The sequence below is a fragment of the Panthera pardus genome, unplaced genomic scaffold (genome assembly GCF_024362965.1).
Source record: "Panthera pardus isolate Hobbes unplaced genomic scaffold, ASM2436296v1 HiC_scaffold_26, whole genome shotgun sequence".
Classification (NCBI taxonomy): Eukaryota; Metazoa; Chordata; class Mammalia; order Carnivora; family Felidae; genus Panthera; species Panthera pardus.
The window spans coordinates 16117041-16142472 of NW_026526832.1; the positions used below are offsets into that span (position 1 = coordinate 16117041).

The following is a 25432-nucleotide window of genomic DNA, read 5'->3' on the forward strand; positions in this document are numbered from 1 at the left end:
TGGTTACTGTGTCTCTGGCAGTTAGGGGTTGTAGTACCTGCCTGTTATCCAGTTACGGCCGAACCGGGAGATGCTCCAGAGAGTCACCTGAATGCCAAGCGTGTGCCTTCTGTCCCCATTACACAGTGCCCCCCCCCCTCCCCTCACCTCAATCATCCTTCTCTATTAGATAACTGTTCTCTTGGCCTGCTGGTCTACTGGTGAGAAGAATCAAAACCAAAGAGGTGGCAACAATAGCTTTAAGTTTAAGGGGGCGCTGTCCCCTTAGGTGGGACTGAGAGATAGAAGTATCCCCTCTCTGGGACCCAGGGGGTCTAGACTCCAAGAGCCTCAGTTGTGGAGAAAAAAAAGCACAAACTCCCTGAGTGTGGGAGCGGTGAATGCGTCCACTCCTACCCTTACTCATTGGTACCCAGACCCCATGAACGTCACCTGCCGACTACAGAACATCACATACTGGCTGTCAGTGCATGGCAACTCCCTGAAGGATGGTGTCCTGTCTTCTCAGGGCATCATCTCCATGCTGGTGCCTCAGCAACACTCTGGCAGACTCTGGATGGCATAGTATGTTTCTGGACCAGTGGATCTGTGGTCTGGTACCTACTGCTTTACCCTCTTTGACATAAAATGGGCCCTTTGGTACAAGACAACGTTATGGGGAATTCCTGCCAACAGGTCAGACTTTCTGTGAGCCCTCAAAATAGTGGTACCAGCGGAGGCTCTGTTGACAGGAAATGTGAACATATACCTGAAATACATGTTCATCAGGAAGGATGAATCATGGCCTTTCCCATTATGAGAGGGTGCACTGTAATCCACTTGTACCCGGTGGCTGGTTGGTCTCAGTGGATGGCGCTGTATTAGCCTCATGATTTGTCTCTGTTGTGGGCAGGTTGGCATGTGGCCCTGGCTGTGGCTGCATCAGAGTTGGCAACAAGGAGCCCATGCCACTAGGCCCATGCATAGCCTCTATCTTTGCCTCCATGGCTGCTTGATTCATGAGCCAGTTGTATGCACTAGGGTAGCTGAAGACAGAGCCTGGCTGACTTCTAAAGAGTCATCATGGCCACTGCCTGTTCTGGCATGGATGTTCTTCAGTGGGCATTAACATGTGATATAGATCCTCACACATGGTGCAACTCCCAGAAGGCTCTACCCCAGGCGTCCTTGTCTCCAGCCTTTTAATCTTGCTCCTTCCAGGTCCCTGAACGACCAGTTTAGCCATTTACCACTGTTCATGAGTCCGGGTGTTTCCCTACATTGAGCCACGTCTTCCTCCATATAAGTGCGTGCGTGACAAGGTGCACTGTCTGAAGCTTGACCGACTGGAGGGGTTTTCCCTTAGCACCAATTCAAGGCCACATCCGAGTATGGCTGTAGAGCGACAACAGTCCATTTGTGGTTTGCACCCATCTGTGGACCCAAGTAACTTGCAAACAAAGCTCAGACGTTTTCCTTCTCGGTAGAGGGCCCCCAAGCCTCTCTTCGTGAGGCCATAGTTGTGAGCTGAGAGGTGTCAAGACAATGATTGTATGTGACAAGGTGGAGGAGAGGTCTCAGCCACCTGTTTGTACAGTCTTCTTTTGCTCTGTGGATGTGCCCAAGCCTGATTCTGAACATTCTAGTTCTGCTTGATGATGGCCTGCTCTCAGGCCTGCTCAAATTTATGGCTTGGTAGGTCTAACACTATCCAGTTCGTTTTGAGTAGTTCTGGCTATATCGTTGCTTGATGTCCCGTGATTTGATTTTTCTTTTTTTCTTTTTTCTTTTTTTTTTTTTAATGTTTATTTGTTTTTTGAGAGAGAGAGAGGGAGACACAGAACGGGAAGGCAGGCTCCAGGCTCTGTGCTGTCAGCACAGAGCCCGACACGGAGCTCAGACTCACATACCGTGAGATCATGACCTGAGCCAAAGTGGGACACTTAACCCACTGAGCCACCCAGGCGCCCCACATTATTTGATATCCCAAGGTTAGAGATGTGTGTCTGTGTGTGTGTCTGCGTCTGTGTTTTAATATTTTCTGTTTCTACCAGTGCCCAGCAGCATACCCTGCTGTATAGTTCTGAGCCTCAAATGGCTGCTTTAGGCTTACTACAAAGCCTTAGACTACAGACTGGCTATTAACACAACTACAGCTTAAAACTTCACCAGTTTTTCCGCTGACACCCTTTGTCTTTTCTGGCATCTAATTCCAGATCCCATGGTGCATTCAATTGTGATGTCTCCTTAGTCTCTTTCCATCTGTGACAGTTTCTCTGTCTTCCTTGTCTTTCATGACCTTGATACTTTGTTTGTTTTGCAGAATGTCTCCCAATTGGGTTTGTCTGATGTTGCCTCCTGATTAGGTTGAGGTGATGTGCTTTTGGCAAGAAGGCTATGAGCCCTTCCAAGTGCATCATTTTGGGGGATGCATGATACCAATGTCTTATTACTGTGGTGTTCACCTCAATCGCGTGGCCAAGGTGATGCCTGCCAGGTTCCTCTATTTAAAATTACCATTTTTTTCCTTTGTAGTTAATAAAAGTCTTGGCGGAATGTACTTTGAAACTATGCAAAAATCCTGTTTCTTCTCAAACTTTATCCCACCGATTTTAAGATAGACTGGTGCAGTTTTTATGCCATGGACCCTTTCAGAAGGTGGTATTGACTTCTTTCTTCAGCGCTCCTGTTGGGAGTGGAATTTGAGGTGCCCCGTGCAGGGGGAGGCAGCTACCTCTCTGTTTCCACTGGCAGGGAGTGTCCTGATAGCCCTGCAGAACTTTCACATCCTGCTTCCATTTCTCACCCCGTCACCTGCTAATTTATACTCAACCTCTTATGTCTCTTGCCTTTCTCCCTCTTCCCTTCGTTTGCTTATTGAATTAGTTGCTAGGGATGCAGCCAGCTCAGAACTCTGCACTCTAGGCATATGGTAGACCCAGAGAACTTTGGAGACCAGTGACCCCAGCCCCCTATTTCCCCAGTGAGGATAGACCCCAAGACGTGAAGAGGAGCACATGAGTCTGGAGGAACCAGTGCCAGGTCTAGAACTCGGCTTCCTGACCTGTGCGTCCCAGGTTCCCCATGGTGCTCCATTCCTCAGGGCTGGTCATATGGAAGTTCCCTCTAGGCCCTCATGAGGCACTGCTACCTGTCATATGGCTCCTCATGTGAAGTGAAGTCATGTTTCCCATTTGGTCTTGAGCTTCTCGACTTCTGTCCTGAGGAAAAGGGGCTGCTGTCTGCCTGATTGGGAACTGGGGGCCCCACACCCCTCTGTGGGGAAGGCTTCTCCCCTCTTTGACGTGCAGCATTGGGGCAGGCATCTTTGTGAGAGCCCAGAGCACCCCACGAGCTCTCCAGACCTGAACAGTGGGTCCTCCTCTTGCCTTTTTTCTGGTGGGGGGAGTTGGGGTGCTCACTTCCGTTCTCGTTTTCATCCTCATCTTCGGTTACCTTCGCCTCTTTGTCAATTGTTACATGCAAGTCACTGCTTTTCGCAACTGGTGTTTTCATTTAATCCTTAAACCCTGTGAGATGGACACAATTCTCCCATTTTCCAGGTGAGGGAAACTGAGGCTCAAAGACATTAAGTAGCTTGCTCTGGATCACCATTCCCATAGCCGTTTGGGTTTGTTCCCTAATTAAATAGATTCAGTGCTCTGCTGATTCTTATACTTCATTCCTGGGCTTTTCATTTTGAACCGTCTCTTCATTGGCCAGATGTTACCCTCTGGCACATTCTTCAAAGCAAGCTCACAGGTGCTGTAATCCCTGGGTTCTCTGATGGCGAGAATGTTAGCCTCTTGCCTTCACACTGGAACAACACCCTAAAAGGTTAAGATGCTCTCGGGTCTCGCAGAGAGTCCGCCTCTATGGCGTCTGTTCATTGTCCTCTGCCGGTGGATGTTGCTATGAGCAAGTCTGAGGTCAATGTTCTCCCTTTTGTAGGTAACTTGTTAGTTCTGCCTGGATGCTTGGTGATCTCTGTCTTGATTTTCCAAGTTCAGTACCTAAGCCAGGAAGTGTCTTTGTGCTGATTGTTCTGCATCACTTTTTCGTGGAACATGGCATGCTCTTGTGTTGTGCACCTTCCATCCTTTATTCACCTCGGGAGCTGTTGTTAAGAAAAAGGTGAATACCTTTTGTGCGTTCCACCTGTGTTTTGGCTTCGTGGTGACCAGTTTTCTGATGTTGGTTCACCTTTGCTCTTTCTACATGGGTTTCTCTCCTCTGGTTGCTTTAATAATGTGAGCCTTTCTCCAGTACAGTCACAGTGACCCGCCCGAGGGCCCACTGCCAGCGGGTGGCAGACCAGAACTGCGACCCTTTCGTTGGTATCAGTAACTAGATTCTCTGCTGCACCTGCTCCACTTCTTGGGATTTCTACATTTGTTTATTGGTTCTGCAAAAGTGTTTTGTGGTTCTCAACTGTATAGCCCTTTGAGCCATTTCTTCATCATCTCATCTTTTAGCTCTTATCTTAGTAAATTCATGTTCTTACGTTGTTCTAGAACATGAAGCATGTTTGGGTGATTTCTTTTGTTCCTTAGGTCATGTTTTCTTTCACACTGGGGTTTCTGGTGTGTGTGTGTGTGTGTGTGTGTGTGTGTGTGTGTGTGTATCTGGTGTTTTTTTTTTTTTTTAATGTCTATTCATTTGTTTTGAGAGAGAAAAAGAGCCCATGCAAGCAGAGGACAGTCAGAGAGAGGGAGAGGGAGAGAAAGAATCCCAAACAGGTTCCATGTTGTCAGCGCAAAGCCCGACACGGCGCTCGAACTCCAAAGGGTGAGATCGTGACCTGAACCGAAACCAAGAGTCAGATGCTTAACCAACTGAGCCACCCAGGTGCCCCTGTTTTTTTTTCATGCTATGATCCATTTCTTTGTGTTTGTCCCCCACCGTCCCCCACCAGCAACACGTTTGCATCATGGTCATGGGGTTTGTTTACATCTTGCCTGACCTCCTGACCCTGACTCAGGGCGGGTCAATTCTTGACCGCTTTCCTAGCATGTCTGAGCCTGGCTCACTTCCTCCACAAGGCATAGTCTGAGGGCCGGGAACTCTGTGTCTGCCTTCTGCAGCCTGAATGTGGTAGGGAGGCAGGGGCTGCAGGCAGTTTTCTTGAGGACACCCAGCCTCTGCCAGATGCCAGAATCCCCAGAGAAAATCCACACTCCCACTTCTAAGGCATAGGCAGTTTGGGGCAGGAAGGCCCAATAAATAAGGAATTATAGTGTCGCAATAAGAGGGGGGACATTTTTAGACTGCTGGGGTCAGATTTTCTCAACTCTCTTCTAGTAGTGGTGGGGGAAGTTTAAGAGAAAAGGTACCGGTAAGGATACCAGTGTGTGGGGACCAGGATTATGCATGAGACAGGAAGTCCAGAGAAGGACTTGCAGCCCATGGTAAGGGATGGGATCCAACTGTATTTTAGAAAAGTCATTCCAGCAGCAGTGTGAAAAATTAAATGCAGATCCCAAACTAAATACCCAAGGCCTATCTTTTGGTCAGCTCTGCGAAAAGGCCAAGGAAGTATGTTTTGTACTTGGAGCTGAGGCACCAAGGAGTAGAAAAGTTCCTGAAACTGGCTGACATCCCCACTCTTTTTATCCCTGCCCCATTTTTTTTTAAATTTTTTTTAACATTTATTTATTTTTGAGACAGAGAGAGACAGAGCATGAGCAGGGGATGGTCAGAGAGAGAGGGAGACACAGAATCCGAAACAGGCTCCAGGCTCTGAGCCATCAGCCCAGAGCCCGATGCGGGGCTCGAACTCACGGACCGCGAGATCATGACCTGAGCCGAAGTCGGACACCCAACCGACTGAGCCACCCAGGCGCCCCAGTCCCTGCCCCATTTTAAACACCCTCAGCTTCTGGGCAGCTGCTGAAAACCACCCCACGTTCTCTCCCAGAGCTGTTTCCTCATGGACCTCTGGAGATGTTTTCTCAGGCTGCCCAGATGGCAGCCAGGGCTGGGGGCTGTACATCTGGATAATATATCTCAAGGTTTTTGCCTTTTACAGCACAGCACTGGGCAGGGACAATTATGGGGTCCCTCTGAACAGCATGCCTCATTACTGTGCTCAGCATGAAATGGGCAGAGCCTGGAAGAGCTGGGGAGCTGGCTTCCACCCCCTAAAGGGTAGCTGGGAAGGGAAGAAGGAGGACATCATTGATTTCTTCCCTATCAGACAGGTTTGCCCATGTGAACTCATCTTTTCAGGAAGGCACTCACTCCTCTGTGCTGGACTTGACAGCCAGGTGCCTCCTGGGACTAGGGTAGCACTGGATCCTTGATGCTGTAAGCAGAAATTTGCATCTATGTAAATAAGGACATTTCTCTGGGGAATCAGTCCATGGCTTCCATCACATTGGAAAGGGGGCCATGTCTCATCAAATAATTAAGAATGCCTTCTCTATCTTACTCCTACATGTGATGGGTGGGGAGACTAGCCAGAGACCCAGAAGTGAGAGCAGAAGTGATTTGCCCATGGACCAGGTGTAGTGGCAGAGGCAGACCTGAAAGCCAGATCCCCTGGCTCCCTCTAGGACGCTTCTCGCTGCCTCATTAGTGAGATCACTTCCTGCCCTGCAGACACACGGTGTTTTCTTCTTTACTAACAAATAAACATGTAGCTGCTATTTATTGAGTGCTTAGTGTATGCATGGCACAGTGCTCAATATTTTACTTACTTTATTCCATTCTTTCATAAAATAGCATCGTTATTTCACAGAATAGGCAGCTGTGGTGGTGGTGTTCTTAGCTGCCAAGGTGAGGTTAAATCACTTGCCAAGGTCACAGAGATAGAAACTGGAGGAGAGAGATGGCAAACCCAGCCCCATTGGACATCCGCTCTTCCCATCCCCCCTGTTCCCTCTGTATTAGGCTCCTGCCAGCCTGGCCCATCCCTATAGACCCAAACCAAGACTGGCATGCTTCCTGAAGTATTGTGACAGGCAGAGCCCCTGCTGACCTTCCCTTCTCTGGACAGGTGGGGCCATTACAAGTTCTTGTAGGAAGATGGCCTGGTTTCTTCACCATTCCTGCTCCTTCCTTGATGGCTGCCCTTGGGCCTATCTCCTTCTCCCCCTCCTAGCCTGTGCTTGTATATGACATGAGAATCATGGTATCCATATCCTGGGGCTCTTAATGAGATCATTCTTGTCTGCTGAGTCACTTATTCAACAAATACTTGAGAATATACCATGTGCCAACAGCTGTGCCAGTGATGTCGGTGGTGAGTATGGAGAAGGCTGTCTCTGCTGTCAAGAATGCAGTGGTCTTAGGGGTGCCTGGTAGCTCTGTTGTTTGAGCATCCAGCTTCGGCTCAGGTCATGATCTCATGGCTCGTGGGTTCAAGCCCCACATCAGGCTCTGTGCCGACAGCGTGGAGCCTGGAGCCTGCTTTAGATTTTGTGTCTCCCTCTCTCTCTCTGCCCCTCCCCGACTCATGCTGTGTCTCTCACTCAAAAATAAATAAACATTAAAAAATTAAAAAGAAAAGGAATGCAATGGCTTGGTCAGGGAGGAAGACAGGAAATATATACTTAGACAAAGTTACGTGGTGCAGACTGGGACTTCCAGATTCCTTGAAGGAGAAGTACAAAGTTCTAGGAAAGTGTAAGGAGAGACTGATTCAACCTAAAGTTCCTGGAAGGCCCCTTTAAAGATGCAGCACTTAGTCTGAGGCTGATGGATAGGTAGGAGTTGGTCAGATAGAGAATATTCTGGGGAGAGAGCCCAGCAGGCATGGAGGCCTGTTCGCTAAGGGTAAAATACCATACACCAGGGGCTTAAACAACAGAAATTTATTTTCTTGAAGTTCTGGAGGCCTGTAGTCCAAGATCAAAGTTCTAGCAGTGTTGTTTTCTCTTGAGGCCTCTCTCCTTGGCTTGCAGATGGCCGCCTTCTCCCTGTGTCCTCACTTGGCCTTTCCTCTGTGTGAGGATATTCCTGGTACCTCTACCTCTTTTTATAAGGACACTAGTCATGTGACATTAGGGCTCCACTCTGATGGCTATTTTAACCCAATCATCTCTGTAAGTATCTATTGGCCTTATCTCCAAATAGTCACATGGATTAGCACCCCCCCCCCCATGACCTCATTTAGCCCTAATTACTTCTTTAAAGGCACTATTTCCAGATGTGGTTATATTCTGAGGCCCTGGAGACCTCAACAGATGAATCTTGGGGAGAGACAACTCAGCCCATAACAGATGGGAAAAAGCTGGTCTTGTTTTAAAAGCTGAAGAAGCCAGGGGCACCTGGGTAGCTCAGTTGGTTAAGCAACTGACTTCAGCTCAGGTCATGATCTTGTGGTTCATGAGTTCAAGTTCTGCACTGATAGTGCAGAACCTGCTTGGGATACTCTTTCTTTTTCTCTCTGCCCTTGTCCCCCCCCCCCCACCTCTCTAAATAAATAAACTTTAAAAACATATCCTTAAAGGGTGCCCGGGTGGCTCATTCGGTTGGGTGTCCGACTTCAGCTCAGGTCATGATCTCTCAGTCTATGAGTTTGAGCCCCGTGTCAGGCTCTGTGCTGACAGCTCAGAGCCTGGAGTCTGCTTCAGGTTCTGTGTCTCCCTCTCCCACTCGTACTCTCTCTCTCTCTCAAAAATAAATAAACATTTTTAAAAATTAAATATATATATATCCTTAATATATAATGTATAAATATATATATCCTTACAATATATAAATGTATATAAAAATATATAATATAAAATGTAAATAAATATAAATAAAATATAACATATATATACATATTATAAATATTATATATATATATATATCTTTAAAAAAAAAAGCCGAAGAGGCCAGTGTGGCTGGAGTATAATGAACAAAGAGGAAGGGAGAAGTGGGACAAGGCTGGAGAATTTGCAGGGCCTGGGGGCCCATGGTAGAGTGGAGACAGTATTCTGAGTGCAGCAGGAGCCCCTGGAGATGTTTGGAGCTAGAATGGGAGAGAGAGGATCAGGTGTACTTTTAAGAAGGTGACTCTGGGGGCGCCTGGGTGGCTCAGTCAGTTAAGCGTCCGACTTCAGCTCAGGTCATGATCTCACGGTCCGTGAGTTCGAGCCCCGCGTCGGGCTCTGGGCTGATGGCTCAGAGCCTGGAGCCTGCTTCCGATTCTGTGTCTCCCTCTCTCTCTGCCCCTCCCCCGTTCATGCTCTGTCTCTCTCTGTCTCAAAAATAAAAAATAAAACGTTAAAAAAAAAAAAAAAGGTGACTCTGGAAAATGGATGGTTGGGGCCAAGAGTAGAAATGCCGAGTTGGGGCCTGTGGCAGTCAGTGGTGGTTGGGCATGATTGTAGAGACAGAAGAGGGCAGGTGGTTGGATGGAGACCCATTTTAGGGCATGGGTGATGGGTCAGATATATGGGGGGCATTCGAGTGACCAGGCTGAAGGTGAAGGTGAGAGAGAAAGAGGCATCAGGATGACCGTCAGACTCCTGTTTGAGCCACTGCACAGATACTGGTGCCATCTCCTCACATGGGAAAGACAGAAGGTGGTGCCGGTTGGGATGGGAAGTTGGAGCGTTCCATTTGGAACGGACTCAGGGTGAGACAACCCAGTGGGCATATTAGGTGGGGCTTTGGGTGGTGCAGAGGTGAAGCTCAGCAAAGAGACCCAGGCTGGAAGGCTCTGTGGGAAATTTGCCACCTGTGAGAGGTGTTGGAGGCATAGGACTAGAACTTGCCTGTGGTAAGCAAGTAAGACGAAAAGAAGAGGAATCAGGATTACATCCATGAGAATCCCAACATTTAGAAGCCAGGGAGGAGAGGGAGCCGGCAAAGGAGATTGAGGAGTTGCCAAAGCTTGTGGGAGAGCCCAAGACGGGGCTCCTGGAACCCAAGGGACGGTGAGTGGTAGGCACCCAGTCAGTGTGGCTCCTTTTCATTGCCACCCTCTCCTTCTTACTTAATTTTGTCTCTTATTTCTCAGTATCTCTTGGCCCTTAACCTCCGGTGACAGTAAGAACCGAAGAGATGAGTAAATGAATGGATGACACATGCACAGAGTGAAGGAAGCGGTGCAGCTGTTGTGGGTGGGCCTCTGGGGTGACGAGTAACTGCCCTCATCTCCCTCCTCCCTTCTTGGCCATTGATTCTGTCCAAGGGACTGGGCGGGGTGCGAGTTTCCTAGAAACCCGTGGCCCTGTCTAGCAGAAGGCCCTCTGGGGAGCTCCTTCTCATGCTTGTCAGGCATCCTGGCCTGAGCAGGACTGAGCCAGTCCCCTTGGCTGCCCGTGCAGGGAGCCGCCTCCCCCAGCAGGTCACCGGAGCCCCTGTCGCCTTTCCTCCCCGAGCAGTGTCGACTGCACTGTAATCACACAATTATGATGCCATTAAAATGTCACATTTGGAGAAATCCATATAAACAAAGCATTAACAACCACTTGAAAATTGCAGTCTTTACCACTAATGACCTACTTTCTCTACACACCACGCCCTCCTGCCACCCCCACTCGGCTGCCTCTTTTCCCAGCCTCGATTTCAGAGGCACACCAGAAGGTACGTTCTGTCGTCTTTGCTGCCTGGAAATCCTTGATGTCTAATGTGCTGGGAGAAGCTCTTCGACGGGGCGCAAGACAGCCAGGCCAGGGGAGCCCAGCACTGAGCCACTTAGGGAATGACACAAGAGGAAGGCACACGAGACAGAGCTAAGTTCCTGATGGAAGGACCCTCAGAGAGAAGCTGATCCTTGGGAAGTTGAAGAAAGAAGGTGGTGTTGAAAATCTGAAAAGGCAGCTTTGGGCCTTGGCTTTGACCGCCCCCTTGGGAAGCAGAGCGGAAACCAGAGACATAGTGGTCACACTCACAAGCATAACACAACACAGGAGGAAAAGTGTCCTGCTCCGGGACTGTGGACCAGAGGGCTTTGGATCCCTGCCACCGTGTGTCCAGGATGAGAAGTGGGTGGGCTGGGCAGAGAGGCACAGGGCAATAGAGCTTTGATAGTTTTGACTTCATTTCCCGGAAGAGTGCTCTGGAAAATTTCAGATACTGAATTTTCTTTGTCACCAGAATCTAATTTTAATGCATGAAGAAAATGGATTACTTAAAGGAATTTTATATATGAGTGCTCTTATAAAATAAAGCGAATGAGTGCTCTTGTAAAGTAAAACATAAACCCAAACAGCTCTGGCAAGTGATTAATCTCTTCCCAATGTATCTGAATTGCAAATCTGGATTCCCATAGAGTCCCGGATGTGATTAAAGGGAGAGTATGCCTGATTCTGAAACAGCGAAGGGAAGGCCACTGTGGATTAAACAAAGTTGAGTTAGCGTGTAAGAGGGGCTTTAAACAGTGTTCCTACGCTTTCCACCCCCTCACAGTTCAGGATGCACCTGCAGAAGGGATCATGCCCCAGGCACTCTGATGAATGGACAAGAATGGTTGGTGACCAGCATGTCCTTTGGGGAGCAATTATTGTGCTTCCTAAAGTGAGGGAAGTGGGGGGCCTTCTTTACAAGCAGGTGCATCATAAACCTCTTTTTTATCGTTTCTGTGACAGGGCGTGACTCACGTTCTCACTGTGTCATAAAGATGGCCAGTATTTAGGACAGGCTCAGAAGGATCTCTCTTGGTTTTTCAGCTCGCTGCCATTATCACTTGCTGTGTCGCCTGCAGCACTAAATTTGCCCTTGGCAGAGGCGAGCATCCCACCCCCACCCAGATTCAGCAGGCATGTCGTCTGGGTACTGTGGGTCTGCTTTTGACATAAAAAGAGCCCCTTTCATAAAAGCCAGCCAGCGGCCCCCATGGGGTCCTGCAGATAAAGTCATTTCAAAGTCATTCGCTCCAATCCCACACCTCCATATTCAGCAGCTGACCTAGTTTTGAGGGAGCTAGAGGGTATCTGGAAGTCACCTTATTTACAGAGCAGATAGAAAATGCACTAAGCTCTGGGCCCTCGCCGCACACAGTATCTGGGGAGATCTAGCCTGCACCTCGGAGGCATAGGAGGGAAGGGAACAAATTCTCAGCCGAGAGCTTGAGGCTTCTTGCTAACGTCACCTTTGGGGAATGAATGACAGGGCTTATGGGACACCTGACTCGGAAACTCCTTTTCTAGCCAGAGTCGAGTTTAGCGTGCGGATTAGGAAAGGTATTTCCAGGATTACCTGGCAGAACGGCAGTGCCTCCTCCCTCCTCTTCCCTGTCCCTCTCCAGGCCGGTGCTGGGTCAGGAGCCCTCCACCCACGACCCCCTGCTATGGCAGGTTATGCTTAAGGAACAACAGGGCCCACCTGCCCGGGTTTAATCCCAGTTTACTTGGCCAAGTCCCTTTAGCCTCTCAAACCTCAGTTTCCCCTTCAGTAACATAGGGTTCATGATGGCATCTGCTTCGGGCTTGTCCTGAGTATGCAGCAAGTGACTATTTCAGGACAGATCCTGGGGCGCAGTACATGTTACAGACTACTAGCTGTGGGTGTTCTGAGCGGTGTCCGGTGTGAGAATTGATCACCTTTCCACATCAGTCCTTTTCCCTGGCTTCCCAAGGCTATCTCCATCTTGATTTTGCCAAGGTCACCTTTGTCTGGGAAGAGCCCAGAGGGAGATGTGGGGAAGCCACAAACCTCACTAAACACATTCCTTGCGAGTCCAGCTGTAGGACTGGCCATTGAAGCCAAGTCCCAGGAGGCCCAGAGGAGCCCCTCCAGAGCTGATGTGTCCGATAGAGGAGAGGGGCCCACAGTCGAGCAGGAGCCCTGACGTTCAGGTTCCTTGGTCTGATGGAGACTTGGGGTCTCAAGTAGGCTAAGGCTTCTGACCTCTCCCCCAAGATTCCCTAGGTCTCTCCCCAGAGTCGCCCGCACAGGTTCTGTGCTGGCCCCAAGCCCCCACCTCCACACTTGTTAAAAGGCGGTTAGCTCAGAGGTCCCATAATGCTAGCTTCTAGCCTGCCAAGCTGGAGATAACCTTAACTATCACTTCTTAAAATCGTTTTCTGTCTCATCATTTGAGTGGCTCTGAGCTCAAAACCATATTTGAGATGGAGCTTTTGGGTAGACCAGCCCTGCCAGGTCCCAGGACACATCAGCATCGATAATGACCTATTGCTTTCATCACAGCTGGTCAGGTGATGCATACGGTCAGTTGCCTGTCGATGCTGTCAGAGACCACGTTTCCACCACAAAGAAGGACGAAGCTAAACATAAAGTGGCTGGCTGTAAATTGCCTTTTCTCTCCATTAGCATTCAGTCCCCCAAAGAAATAATAGTAACTGCAGCAGTGTTGACAATAATAATATGTTACACACGCATTATGTTTTGCCAAGCAATTTTTCCGGCCGTATCTCATTTTGAAGATCTAATCCGGGCCTGTAAAGTTGTGCGGGGTAAGGGTTAGTACTGCTCTCAGGACGGAGGGAGAAACTGACCACACGCAGTTGAAAGGTTGTGTGGAGCAGAGCCAGACTCGGGATCCAGCTTTCCTGACTTGCGTTCTCTTTATGACATCGAAGGAACCGTGGAAGATTACAGGATCCTCCCTGGTGCGGTGCACCCCTTCTCTGCCCAAGGTGTGTGCCACCTTCCCACACATGGACACTCTTGCAGCTGCAGATCTGACCAGGGGAGTTGGGTTGAGATGTACAAGGGGCCCCTGGAAGGGGAAAAGAAGTCACAAGAACAGAACCGGTAATGTGAGTGCTATTCCCTTTAAGTCATCCTTCCCTCCTTTATCTTTACCCTTTTCCTTTTATTCCATTCCTGCCCCAGGGTCACGGTTTGATGGCCTTCAGGCCAAATTCAGCCCATAGGCATATTTTGCCTCACCCAAAGGGTAGTTTTAAGGAGTGTGAGTAGGCAGGTGTTTTGAGGTACTTACAAGGTATCCACTGGCATTTCTGTTCTCAGTGACCCTGAAGGCACGTTCGTTTGTGACCCCTGCTAGATGCTTAGGTTCAGTAGGGCCCCTTGAAAATTGCTTGGCTCCGTAAGTGTTCCTTGAGGCAAAAGGGCCTCGTGATGATGCCTGAAGATATTTCCCAGCCCTGTTCAGGCAAAGGAGGGGAGAGGAGCCGGACTTTGGGAAAGAGATTTCTTCTGTCCCTGAGAAATCCGAATCTTGTTTGTAGTGCTTTATTAGTTCCTTCTAGAAATTGCTTCCCATAGGGTGAGGCTCTGACCTCAAGGCCCCATCTCAGTCCTGCCGGAGGCCCCTGTGGCCACGTTGGAAGATGGCTACAGCATTGCCCTTGCAGACCCACCCTCGGTCTGATGAGGTGACCATGCGCCCAAGATGGCTCAGCGGTCCACGCCAGAGACAGTGTGCTGCAGCGTCCTGCTGTGTCCAGCCGGAGGCTTCCTTTCCTAAGCCCATTTCCAGCTCTTCTCGTCCCACATCCAGATGCTTTGCTTAGTCTCCCCTGGGCACTGGTTGCATCTCTTCGTGCATGCTGTCCTCCAGCATCGGCCTCCTGGTGGCAGACAAATCCATCTGCCTGTGCCACTGTGCAGTCCACCAAATCCTCTTTCTCCTGAGCCCCGCGGGGGTCCCTGGCTATCTCCCCTCCCCGATCTCTTGCTCTCTGGATTCCAGACCTGGAAGGGGGGAGGCTTTTGGTGTTCCAGTCCTGGCTTACTGCTGCAGTCTTTGAACCCGCAGGAGAGGATGCAGAAATGCATGTGAGTAGGGCCGGCTCTCTCTCTGGCCTCATGCCCACCAACAATTGGGAGTATTCTTTTAGCAAGCGATAAGCAATTTGGGATGCCTGTCCACGTAAAGGGTCTCTGGGTTTCGAATTTATAGGACTCTGGGTAGGAAGGAAGCAGACACATCAGCATGAATGCTCACGTACCCAGGCACCTGCGGGGAAGCCAGCCCTTCTTCCCCGGCCACGCAGACTTACACTTCCCTGGTACCTCCCTCTCGTGCTAATTAGTAAGCAAATTAATCTCCATATACAGTCCAAATTGTGTGCGTTTCCTTTGTTCTATTCCAGAAACAAAAGCCGGGCTTCTGTCCATTCCATTAATCATATTATATTTCTCAGTTGGAGTTTCTAGGCAATTAAAATAATTATCAGAACTTCTCTGCTTCCAGAAAGCTCGAAGCCTGCTACAAAGTCGTATTTGCATGTGGTGTGCAGTTGGGATACAGGCGGCATGTGGATGTTGGGACAGTGGCAGGGAGGAGAGAGCTGGGCAGTGGCGGTTCTTGCTGTCAGAGGTTTGGTGAGGGTAATTGGAAGCAGATGGAGAAAGAAGCCAGCATTAGAGAGGGTTCTAGGCTTGGCATCCAGGCTGGCAGGCCCTCCAGGGGCTCCGAGAAGTCACAGCAAGCAGCTCCCAGCAGATTCATTTTCTAATCACCTGGCTCTATGGTGGAGGGGGAGGGAGGGTGTGAGTTGTGAAAGGAAATTGGGGAAGAAATGGAAAGACCTAGAATACAAGAGTAAACTCATTCCTGCTGATTACATGCTACCTCATTTGATCCGAGAAATAGCCCTTTCCCCCTCTATTATATGTCCATTCCATCTATCACATTCCTTAAGGAGTGACTTTCGTGTAATTAATACTAACCATTAAACTCCAACATTGAAGGAGCAATTGCCTAATTCACAGGAAAATTTAAATTTATTACTGGCACCCGAGATAAAATGAATCCTGAAGAGGAGAGAAAACCCTGCAGAAGATAAATAGAAAGCCAAGTGGGATATTGACTTGATCCTTCTCCAGTGCAGGGTAATTTGGCTTCTAAAGTGAGTTAGATCATAATAAATTAAATTTAGATTTCTGCACATCAGTTAAATAACTCCCAAGACAGAATTCCAGTGAGAGGAAGAGGTGATAATACATGGTGGAAATATTAAAATGAAGATCTTATCTAATAATCCATAATTGATGTGCTGTCCCTAAATGAGGGAAAAGGATTTTCCAGCTCTTTCCCTTGCCATGAGCCCCAGTGAGTGGAGGGCCGGCTGGCCCTTCCTTCTTTCTTGGGGTTTGTCCTGCACACCGGGAGGAGTCTGTTCCCAGGGTCCTTCCTTTCCCAGACGATTCACTCTAGGCAGGACTTAGAGATTGTTCTGTCCTCTTCACTCTCTGGACTGGTTGCTGGAAAAATAAGGTCAGTCCCCAGCTGGGTGGACATTAGAACAGTGCTGGGGTGACCAGATACTCCTCCATTTTTAAGGACTGCTCAGCAAGGGGGTAAAACATGTCCTGGATTGATGAAAAACATGTCCTGGTGATGTTGAGGGAACACAAGCTTTGAAGCCAACAGCCCTGGGTTCGAGTGTTCGTAGTGAACTCCCAATCCATGTGGTCTTAAGCAGGCTCCTTTGTTTCTTTGAGCCTGTTTTCTCATCTGTGAAATGGGAACAACACGACTGGCCTGCCTGCTTCACGGGGGTAAGGGAGGTGCAGCATTCCAGCAAAAAAGCTTTGCAGCTAATGAGAAACGTTTCTCTTTGGCCTGTTTGATATTGCCCTTCAGTCGTTATTATACTTTCTTCTTTCTAAAAGTTATGCTCGGTTCTTTTTCAATGAGCTTTTGTTCTTGGCTCATTTTTTTTATTCCATTTTTTAACCATTTTATCTACAGTTCTGCTTTATTTTGTATCCCCAACTCTTACATCTGAAGTCTTTGGAAGATCTAAATCTGTTGTTTATAGTTTCCACTAACTCTCACTAACAGTGACTTGTTTCCCTGTGTGTCTGCTCTTCTGTTGTGATTTCACCTTTTGATGAGCTTTGTGGGAATCCTGGGGACCTAAATTGGAGATGCTTTTCTCTAAATAGGATTACATTTGCTTCTGCTGGGAGCCGGGGCTACAACTGATCTGGGACCACTTAGTCCTTCTTCCTGGCCTTAACTGTGGAAGATGTGGCTTCAGTTTCTCCATTTTGGGGGTCAAGGTTTACTTTCTCAATGACCTTTACCCTCAGGGCAGCGTCACATTTGGTCTGCTTCCCATTCAACTCCCAACTCTAGTTTCAACACCCTGTATATTCCCCTGGCCTCACCCCGCCTCTCATATGGAAGATTTTCCTTATAGAAAGCCCAGAAATACACTTTTAAAACACAGTTTGTTGTCATTGATGCAGGATCTGGTTGTATGAAGGCCCCCGTGAGTGTCTGGTCTGCTGAGGTGCGGGAAGCAGAAACCTCCAGGGGCGGAATGCAGGGACACTCGCCTTGGTGCTGGGAAACCGAGGCTGTCCACATGTGAAGGTGGGAACTTCAGTGTCCGTAGTGAGCTTGGAACCCGGCCCGGGTCTACCGGCTTTGACATAGACACCTCTCAGCTATGCGAACTTGGGCAGACCATTTATCCTCCGGGCCTCAATTTCCTCATTTGGAAATTGGGAATACAGTTGTCATTGTATGTTAGGTCTGTGTGAATTAGAAATAATTTGGGGCACCCCTCATTCACTGCTTCCCTCTAAGGTTCTGACAGGGGGGCTGTGGGATTAATTTTGGTTTTCTGATAAATGGCAGACATTACCATAGGTACAGCATTTTCACAGAACAGCTCCCATGTAGCAAACCTGGATAGAAAAGTTAGGGGTGCCTGGGTGGCTCAGTCAGTTGGGCGACCGACTTCGGCTCAGGTCATGATCTCGCGGTCCGTGAGTTCGAGCCCCACGTCGGGCTCTGTGCTGACAGCTCAGACCCTGGAGCCTGTTTCAGATTCTGTGTCTTCCTCTCTCTCTGACCTTCCCCCATTCATGCTCTGTCTCTCTCTGTCTCTAAAGTGAATAAATGTTAAAAAAAATTTTTTTTTTTTTAAAAGAAAAGTTACTCCATTGTGAGCAGTGTTTCCTCTTCTCTTACTACATGTATGGAAAGGTTTCCAGAGTGTTTGAATTCTTCGATGAACCCTATCAAACTTTTTAGTTGGTCTTGTTCTCCTGGACCCTTTATTATATGTTTTGCACTCCTCTGTGTCCATTTTTGACACTATGATGATGGTACCAGGGGTTAAGCCCTAGAAGACGCAGTAGATATAGCTAAATATCCAAAAGGTATGAGAAAGATTCAAGTTGTATCAAATAGCCTGGGGGAAAAAACAGACCCAGAAGGGAGATAATGCCAGGAGACAGATTCTGGTTCAATATTAGAAGGAAACTTCTAGAAGTTGGAGTCCTTTGAAGCTTGGAGTGAGCTACTTGGGACCTCTGTGTCCCTGTCTGGACCCAGGAGGGACGTCCACTGGGCAATGGAATGTTATGCTGGAGTTTCAAACATTGGATGGATAGATGAATGATCTCATCTTTAAATAATAAGTTATATCATTATTTTCAATTCTGATCTCCCATGTGTTAGCCTAGCATATTCCAACCTTCCCATAGGAATCTGCCTGCAGAATTGTACCCTTCCTGCCATGGCTGGGCGGAGACTAGGTGCCCAGAAAGGAGAGTGATAGACGGGTGGGGTGATGGTGAAGGGGGCACAGAGACCCTTTGAGGGAGGAAGATCCCCATGCAGAGAAAGAAGTTGGCTGAGAAAAATGATGGGAAACACACACATAGTCTTTGAAGATGACCCAAGAAGATGGCAGTGAGGCTATGATAAGGCAGTGTCACCTAATAGCTGGGAGCATAGGAGCTGGAGCCAGGCTACAGGGGTTCAAATCCTGGCTCTAGAACATACTACCCATGTGACATTGGGCAAGTCACTGAATCTGTCTCTGCCTTGGTTTCCCCAGTTGTAAAATGGGAATGGTCAAATTGGCATCTGTGATTGTGAGGATTAGATGTAAATGACACGTGATAGGGGTCCCCCCAGAATGTTAGTCCTTTTGTCATAGGGTAAGTTTGAGAGGTTTTATAATAATCAGCACAGTTCAGAATGGGACAGAGGCCTCATCAAGTGATAGAGACGTTCTGATGGCGAAAAGGAAGAAACTTAGGGTAACAAGTGAACTGGTAGCTTGGGAAAGGAGAGGAGACAAGAGCATTAGTGGAAAATAATAGCCACATAATCAGCTCTAATAGTATTAGTGCAAAATAATCAGTGTAAAAGTAGAACAGAAGGAGCAGGCCAGGGATGGACGGAGGTAAGGGGGTTGGGGGTGTCTCATGAAAGCATGGTGGGAGGAAAGAAATGAAGCCACTTGGATGTTCTTCTGAGCTTTCGTCTTTGGTGCCAAATTATTTAAGCTGGGTTTGGCTGACTTAATCAGGTATATTCTATAGAAAAGATTGTCTTTTGTTTTCTGTGTGTGGCATCGTGCTTACCATTAGAAACACACACACTCTCCAGACTGAGTAAATTCTGGTCAGAAAGTCAAGTGTGAACTTTCTGGGGGGCAGCGGGGCGGCTGGATGGTGGTGAGGGCCACACAGGAGGGGACACGGTCCTGGAGTGGGGTCTCGTAGGGGCTCGTGTGTGTTCTTGTTTAAGAGAGCAGTATCTCTTCCTGTAATAGGAAAGTTTGCGGAGGTTAAAGTGTGTGTTCAGGCACTGTCCCAGATGGTCACATGAGCCAAAAAGCAAGGAATCCAAAACCTGGATACCGTGTGCTGCACTCTGGACTCGCAGAGACTGAGCAGGGGGACTCATGCATTGAAGAGCTTGGAAACCAACTCCAAGTTAGTTCCGGAAATATCTGGTGGAGTCTGGGACCCTTCAAAAATCCTGGGAGGGCTACAGCCACTTTGATATGGGGGCAGGCAGGGAAAGAGTGGCTGGCCCTTCCTTTGGGTCTGCCCCCCCACCTCACTCCTCAAGGGGGGGTGGTTTCTCTGCCCACTCACTCTCAGCAGAGGAGATACCCCTGGCTTGTTTCCATGGTAAGACAGAACAGACCGAGGTGTTGGGAGGTTCTAGGAAGGATTCAGTCACCAGTCCCTTTGCCATCAAGCTTGGGCAAGCCAGCCAGCTAGCCTCTCTATACCCATCCCTCCCTGTCCAGATGGGGTTGTGTGTGCATGCGTTCTGGGCCAATATGTGCAAGCTGCCTTGTAAAATAGAAATTGCTATTCAGATGGTAGTGTTAGTATTTTAAACACAGGCTCGCTATTATTTAATACATCCAGATATCATTATAGGAAAACCAAGCTCCTGGTGCAGAGAGTTCCCCCCCACCCCCAGAGTGGATCCCAGGGCAGCAAAGTGTGAACCGGCTCTGTACATATGACCATGGGAAGGAGCAGTCCCCTCCAAGGATGCCTCTGACTGGTTGTTCAGACACTTTCCCTCGCCAGCCAGGCTGTTACTCTGGCTCTAGGCTTTCTGGGGGCCAGAATCCCAGCTGAGTTCCCATGGCACCAACCCCAAGGAGGCAGATCCTGGAGGGGACGTCAGAGATGCTTTGCTGCCCAGAGGGTGGTGATCGCCGGGCGGAGCAAACAACCCAGTCTTATGCCCTCTTGGTCCTGGGCCTGGTCTGGTGTGAATAGAGAGTAGGGGATGAGGCCAAGGGGTGTTTACCTGCCCTTTCTCCAGCCGCGGTGCCTCTCCACAGGGCCTGCCCCTCCAACTGCTTCATGGAGCTTTCCAGCCATGCCCCAGCACTGCCCCAGTTCAGGCTTCCCTTCCCACCAGCTTGGATTACTGAGGTCCCCTGCCAACTGGGCTCCTTATGGCAGTCTCTTCCCTCCACTTCTTCCTGCACATGTGGCCAGAGACCTTTCTGTTGGACCCGCTTCATACAGACCCAGCTGTGTTTCAGAGCTTTCTTTCCCTCGTGTGCTCTTTGCAATTTCCGCTTTGGGCCTCCGCATCCCTGAGCTAGCCATTCCCTGACCGGATTCCCCCTCCTCCGGGTCTTCCTGCCATATATCTGGGTTTTCAGTATGCCTGTTATCTCCCCTCCCATTTCCTCGTAAGCAAAGCAAACTGTCCGCTCCTCTTTCAAGCACTAATTCATTTGCTACCTCTTCCAGGAAGCCCTCCCCATTTCCCTCACCCCTCTGGCATAGGTGTCATGGGTGTCTTCGTGCATGTCTCTCTGTGGCCTTGCAACCCCTCTGCAGCCTTCTGTCTCTGCATCTCCCCTCTGTGGCACAGAGCTCTGTAGGAACTTACCGTGTAGAGAACTGAAGAGAATCTAACAGGGAATGAGCCAGTGGGAGGTGGTGTGGGGCCCCATGGCCCTTCTCTGCAGAGAAGGATGTCAGGGTGGCTCTGTAGTGATGTCCCAAGCATGGGTGACAGCTGTCAGGCTGTGACATTGCACAGCACAGGCCAAGGATCTCACACCCCACCCCCTGTATAGCAGCAGTATCCCAAGACATTAATAAGATCCATTATTGGATAAAAATCGCTGGTTTCCTAAGCTTCATTCTGTGCTATTAGCAGGAGAATGCTGTTTCAAAAGGAGATAACAGGAAGAGAGAGAGAGAGAGAGATTACTAGATAAAATCAAGTGGTATCTGAGATAAATGTGTACCCTGGCGAGCCACCCCTCTGAGCTGCCTTCTGTGGGTGGGGCGCCTGCCCTAGCATGTGTGGAGCCTGCCCCGGGGCCTTCCTGTCAGGCTCCCCACGTACAGGAGGGCATCCTGGTCGGTGATGGGATGGACAGTACCCAGGCAGCTTTTCATACGCTTGCACAGCAACTAGGGTCAAAACACATAAGTGAGCATCTCATCCTTGGTGATGATGCCAGCCCCAGAGCCCCAGCTCCCACATTCCAGGGCACAGTCCGGTCAATAGGTTCTTTCCAGAGATACAGAATGCTTTTTGCTTTGGCGAACCTGAAAGGGCTCAGTGGCTCTCCTCTAGAGGTGACGGTGTCAGTACCCACTGGGCAGTGGCCATCGAGGGAAGCATCCAGCTTGTGGAGGCTCTAGAAGCCCGCACCTTGCTGGCTGGGTGTAGAGTCTCCGCGTGGCTGCAGAGGTGGTGCGGGCAGGGCAGACGAGGCGGCCTGGCTCTGGGCAGGAGCCGTCCCCTCCCCGTGTAAATCTCCTCACCTCCTCTGCTGTGTGGAGGCCCCGGAGGGCCCAGGAGACTGCGCTCCGCTTTGGGCCTCTGCCACCGTCTACCTGTGCAGACGAGCCTGTAAGCCTTGTGAAAACGTGTCTTCCCAGCTCAGCACAGAGAGTTTAGGGAGGATGGAACAAGATCCTGAGTACAGAAGCCACCTTCTGCATTCTCAAGCGCTGTCTCCACGTACGGTGAGGGACTGATGCTTCTTAAAAATAACCACAGAGTCTGGGGTTGGAGGAAGAAAGGAACACGCCAGGGTCCATCTGGTGGGTAGCACACCATTATAGATGGAGCGCCTACTACTCATCTCTTCCTGTGGCACAGGGGGGAATGACACTCATTTTGCACCTGCTGTGTGTTGGTACTTTTCAGCCAGGTGTTCTCAAATTACCCTGGAGAGCTGGCCTCTGGGGTCAGGCTTCTAGGACCCAAGTCCCAGCCCTGCCACTTCCGAACTGTGGGATCCTGAGCAAGGTACTTAGTTTATTCAGGCCGTTTTCTTGTCCATGTAATGGGAATGTGAGAACTGTCCACCTCTTAGAACTACTATAAGAAGTGGGTAAAGGTTCTCGTACAACACCTGCTACATAGCACTCAGCAAATGGTAGCTGTCTTCATTGTGTTGTTCTCTGTTATTGCTGCTGGGGGTGTTACTAACGTCCTACCTCTGGCCCCATCTTTGGGCTGGACTGTGCCAGGAAAACTCCGTTCTCTGCAGTTGGGCGCTGACAGAGAGGGCTGATGGAGGGCTGGGAGCCATTCTCACGGACTGCCCGTTTGTGCTACACAGAATTTGGACACTGACTGGGAAGACCCGTGGGACCAGTTTGATGAGCGGCGGTATCTGAACGCCAAAAAGTGGCGCATTGGTGACGATCCCTATAAGCTGTATGCTTTCAACCAGCGGGAAAGCGAGCGGATCTCCAGCAATCGGGCCGTCCCGGACACTCGCCATTTGAGGTACTTCCCTGTTTTCCCCCTTATTACTCTCTGCCCTTCCCTGAGGTCATGACAGAGCCACAGCAGGCTTGATTTGCGCGGTGCCCATGCCAACAATGGGGGCAGGCAAACCGTCCGTGGCAGGCTGGATGCTGAAGTTTTGTGATGTGGTAGTTTACCCTCTCTGTGCTGCTCACTGCTGCCAGGCATCCCCAAGCGCCTGCAGGGAGAATGGGGGAGCCCCCTGCACCTTGCCTTCCTCAGCGCAAAGTCACAGAGCACTAAAGACCCTGTAGCCTGGGCCCGTTGTCCCTGGCAGAGTCCCACGGCCTGGCCTGGCTTTCAAACAGAGGGAGGGCAGGATGGGCAGATCCCTGGGAAGTCAGGTTGGTGGCCTCATCTGTCGCTGGAGGAGGTCCTTTCCTCTGACAGCCCAGGCGCACTTCGTCCTGTGAGATGGAAAAATCAGAGGGGCCTCTTTACATGCCATTGCTGTCTGCTTCAGAGCAGCCCGTTCACACGGCCTCCAGTCTGCCATGTCCTTGGTCAGGCCACACCTTCGGATGGGCTGCGGAGATCAGGCCTGGAACAATGCAGGAAGGTTCTTTCTAAACAAGAAGAGCCTTTGTGATGGCACGTTGCCTCATTACCAATCCTTCTTGGAGTCGAAGCGGCCCTTTGCTTCCTGATGAGGCCTGAATCAGCAGGTCAGCCTCGATCCCAGCTCCCCTGTGCTGGCCTCCTAGCCCACAACTGAGAGACCCAGCTGCACTAATGGCCCATGGACAGGAGTTTGTGTCTCCTGCAAGAATTTCACTTTGCACCAGCTTCAAATGGCAGACTGGCCTGTGGGGGGTAGAGGGCCTTGAAGGCATGGTTAAATTGAGAAGCTGTATGGCTGGCATGAGCTTCTTAGCTTTCTACCTTTGTTCGGGTCTGTGGGTACCCACTTGTGGACACGGGTTTATGACCAGGGCAGTACGAATTTTCATGACTTATGAGGCTGGTCAGTCTGGTGGTGCTTAAGTTGGCAGTCTGTGAAGGCTGGTAGACTCAGTTTCCCCAACAAGGCCATACAACTCAGAAACCTTGACTTACATAGCATGTTTCCCATGGAGCAGCTCAACCAGGCCTTGTCAGTGACTGTCATTCATAAACAGAGCTGGAGTCCTGGTTGCCCCACATAAATAAAAGCCAGAGCGATGAGCTATAAGGTATCTGTGGCTTCTAACTTGGAGGGTTTGTAAACTTAACTCTCTTCTTATGGTACCCACGAGACTCTTCCTTAGCAGCAGGAAGACCCCCACCGACAGAGATCCAGGGCACCGGCTGTGCCTCGAACACTCCCTGCTGCCGTCCTGAAAGCTTCTTAAAGTCAGAGTCTTGTATTATTGCTGTTAAAATTCCCCAGCACGTATCATGTTCCCTGATACCTGCTATAATTTTCTTTAAAAATTAGATCATTTTATTTCCCTGAGTAGAGACTACACGTAGGAGAAGAGCAAATAGAACACAGAAGGCTGAGAAGCCCCACTGGTTCCAGACAGGTCCCTCCTTGTCCTGAGTCCAGATGGCGAGACCCTCTGGAAGGACAAATGGATGCTTCCTGCCGGGAAAGGAGCAGATGCATCCAGGTGAGAGCTGTACCCTAACCTGCAGAAGGAGGGCAGGCGGTGGGGGTTCACTGACCAGACAGGTTCGAGGGGATGCGTTGAATAGGATGAATTTGTGCATTCACCCTGGTCTGCGATCTGAGAGGCAGAAATGAAAGCGGTTTACAAGGCCGGACATATGTGTTGGTTGTGGGGGAAGAACTGAGACTATTGCCAAGGACTCATGTTTACTGGGTCCTGTTCAGGGCCCGCTGCAGCGTGTTGCATTTGTTAAGTGAGTGTGATCTGCTGGCATGGCAGCAAGAGGAGGAGAGAGGATTTAAATGAAATCCAGGTCCCCTTTGGGAAGACAGAGGGGAAAAGTCTATCAGCCATATGTCTGCCTCAGGGCACTAAACTTGCCCTGTGGGAGCTGGGGTTCTGGGAGCAGAGAATTTCAGATTTGTGGATCCTGATCTGAAAGAGCAGGAAGAGGGAAGGACAGGTGGTTGGGAATGAGGGCCAGGGATGGGGGAGGATGAGTGATTGGGAATGAAGGCCAGCACAAGGGACCCGGCCGCCATGGCAGGGGTGTTAAGCTCCAACTGTATGCACAGCCCCAGGCTAGCACCAGGAGAGGCCATCTCCAGGCTAAGTCTGGTATGGGGCTGACCCTGTGACCACATCACTCTTGTGCTAATGAGAATTCCGGCAACTACCAGCAAAGCCCAGTGTTCTTCCCTCGGATGGGCCCCACTGGGGGGGTGACCTTCTGTCTCCAGGATCTCCTACTTCCAGCCCTTGCTTCCCACGGAGCCTGTGTCCAGGAGGTTAAAACCCCCAGCTAAGTCCCTTAATCCTGTGAGTCCAGCCTCCCTGTATCTTGACTTCATCCTGATGCAGTGCCTGGGGCCCTTCTTGGGCCCTGCCTGTCACAGCTCTGACCAGTTGTGGCCTCTGGTGGCCAATATCCTATAGACCAGGGATTCTCAATCAGTGGCTGGCATTTGGGGCTGGATCA

General features: G+C 49.7%; 1 protein-coding gene across 4 annotated transcripts in view; it reads left to right on the forward strand.

Moving 5' to 3' along the window:
- Positions 1 to 25432, forward strand: part of GALNT14 (polypeptide N-acetylgalactosaminyltransferase 14) — a 208624-nt gene that overhangs the window by 109376 nt on the left and 73816 nt on the right. For all 4 annotated transcript variants that reach the window (XM_019448203.2, XM_019448181.2, XM_019448165.2 and 1 more), the window contains exon 2: positions 22671 to 22840. In XM_019448203.2, coding sequence (XP_019303748.1) covers positions 22671 to 22840 — 170 coding nt within the window. The remainder of the gene's footprint in view (positions 1 to 22670; positions 22841 to 25432) is intronic.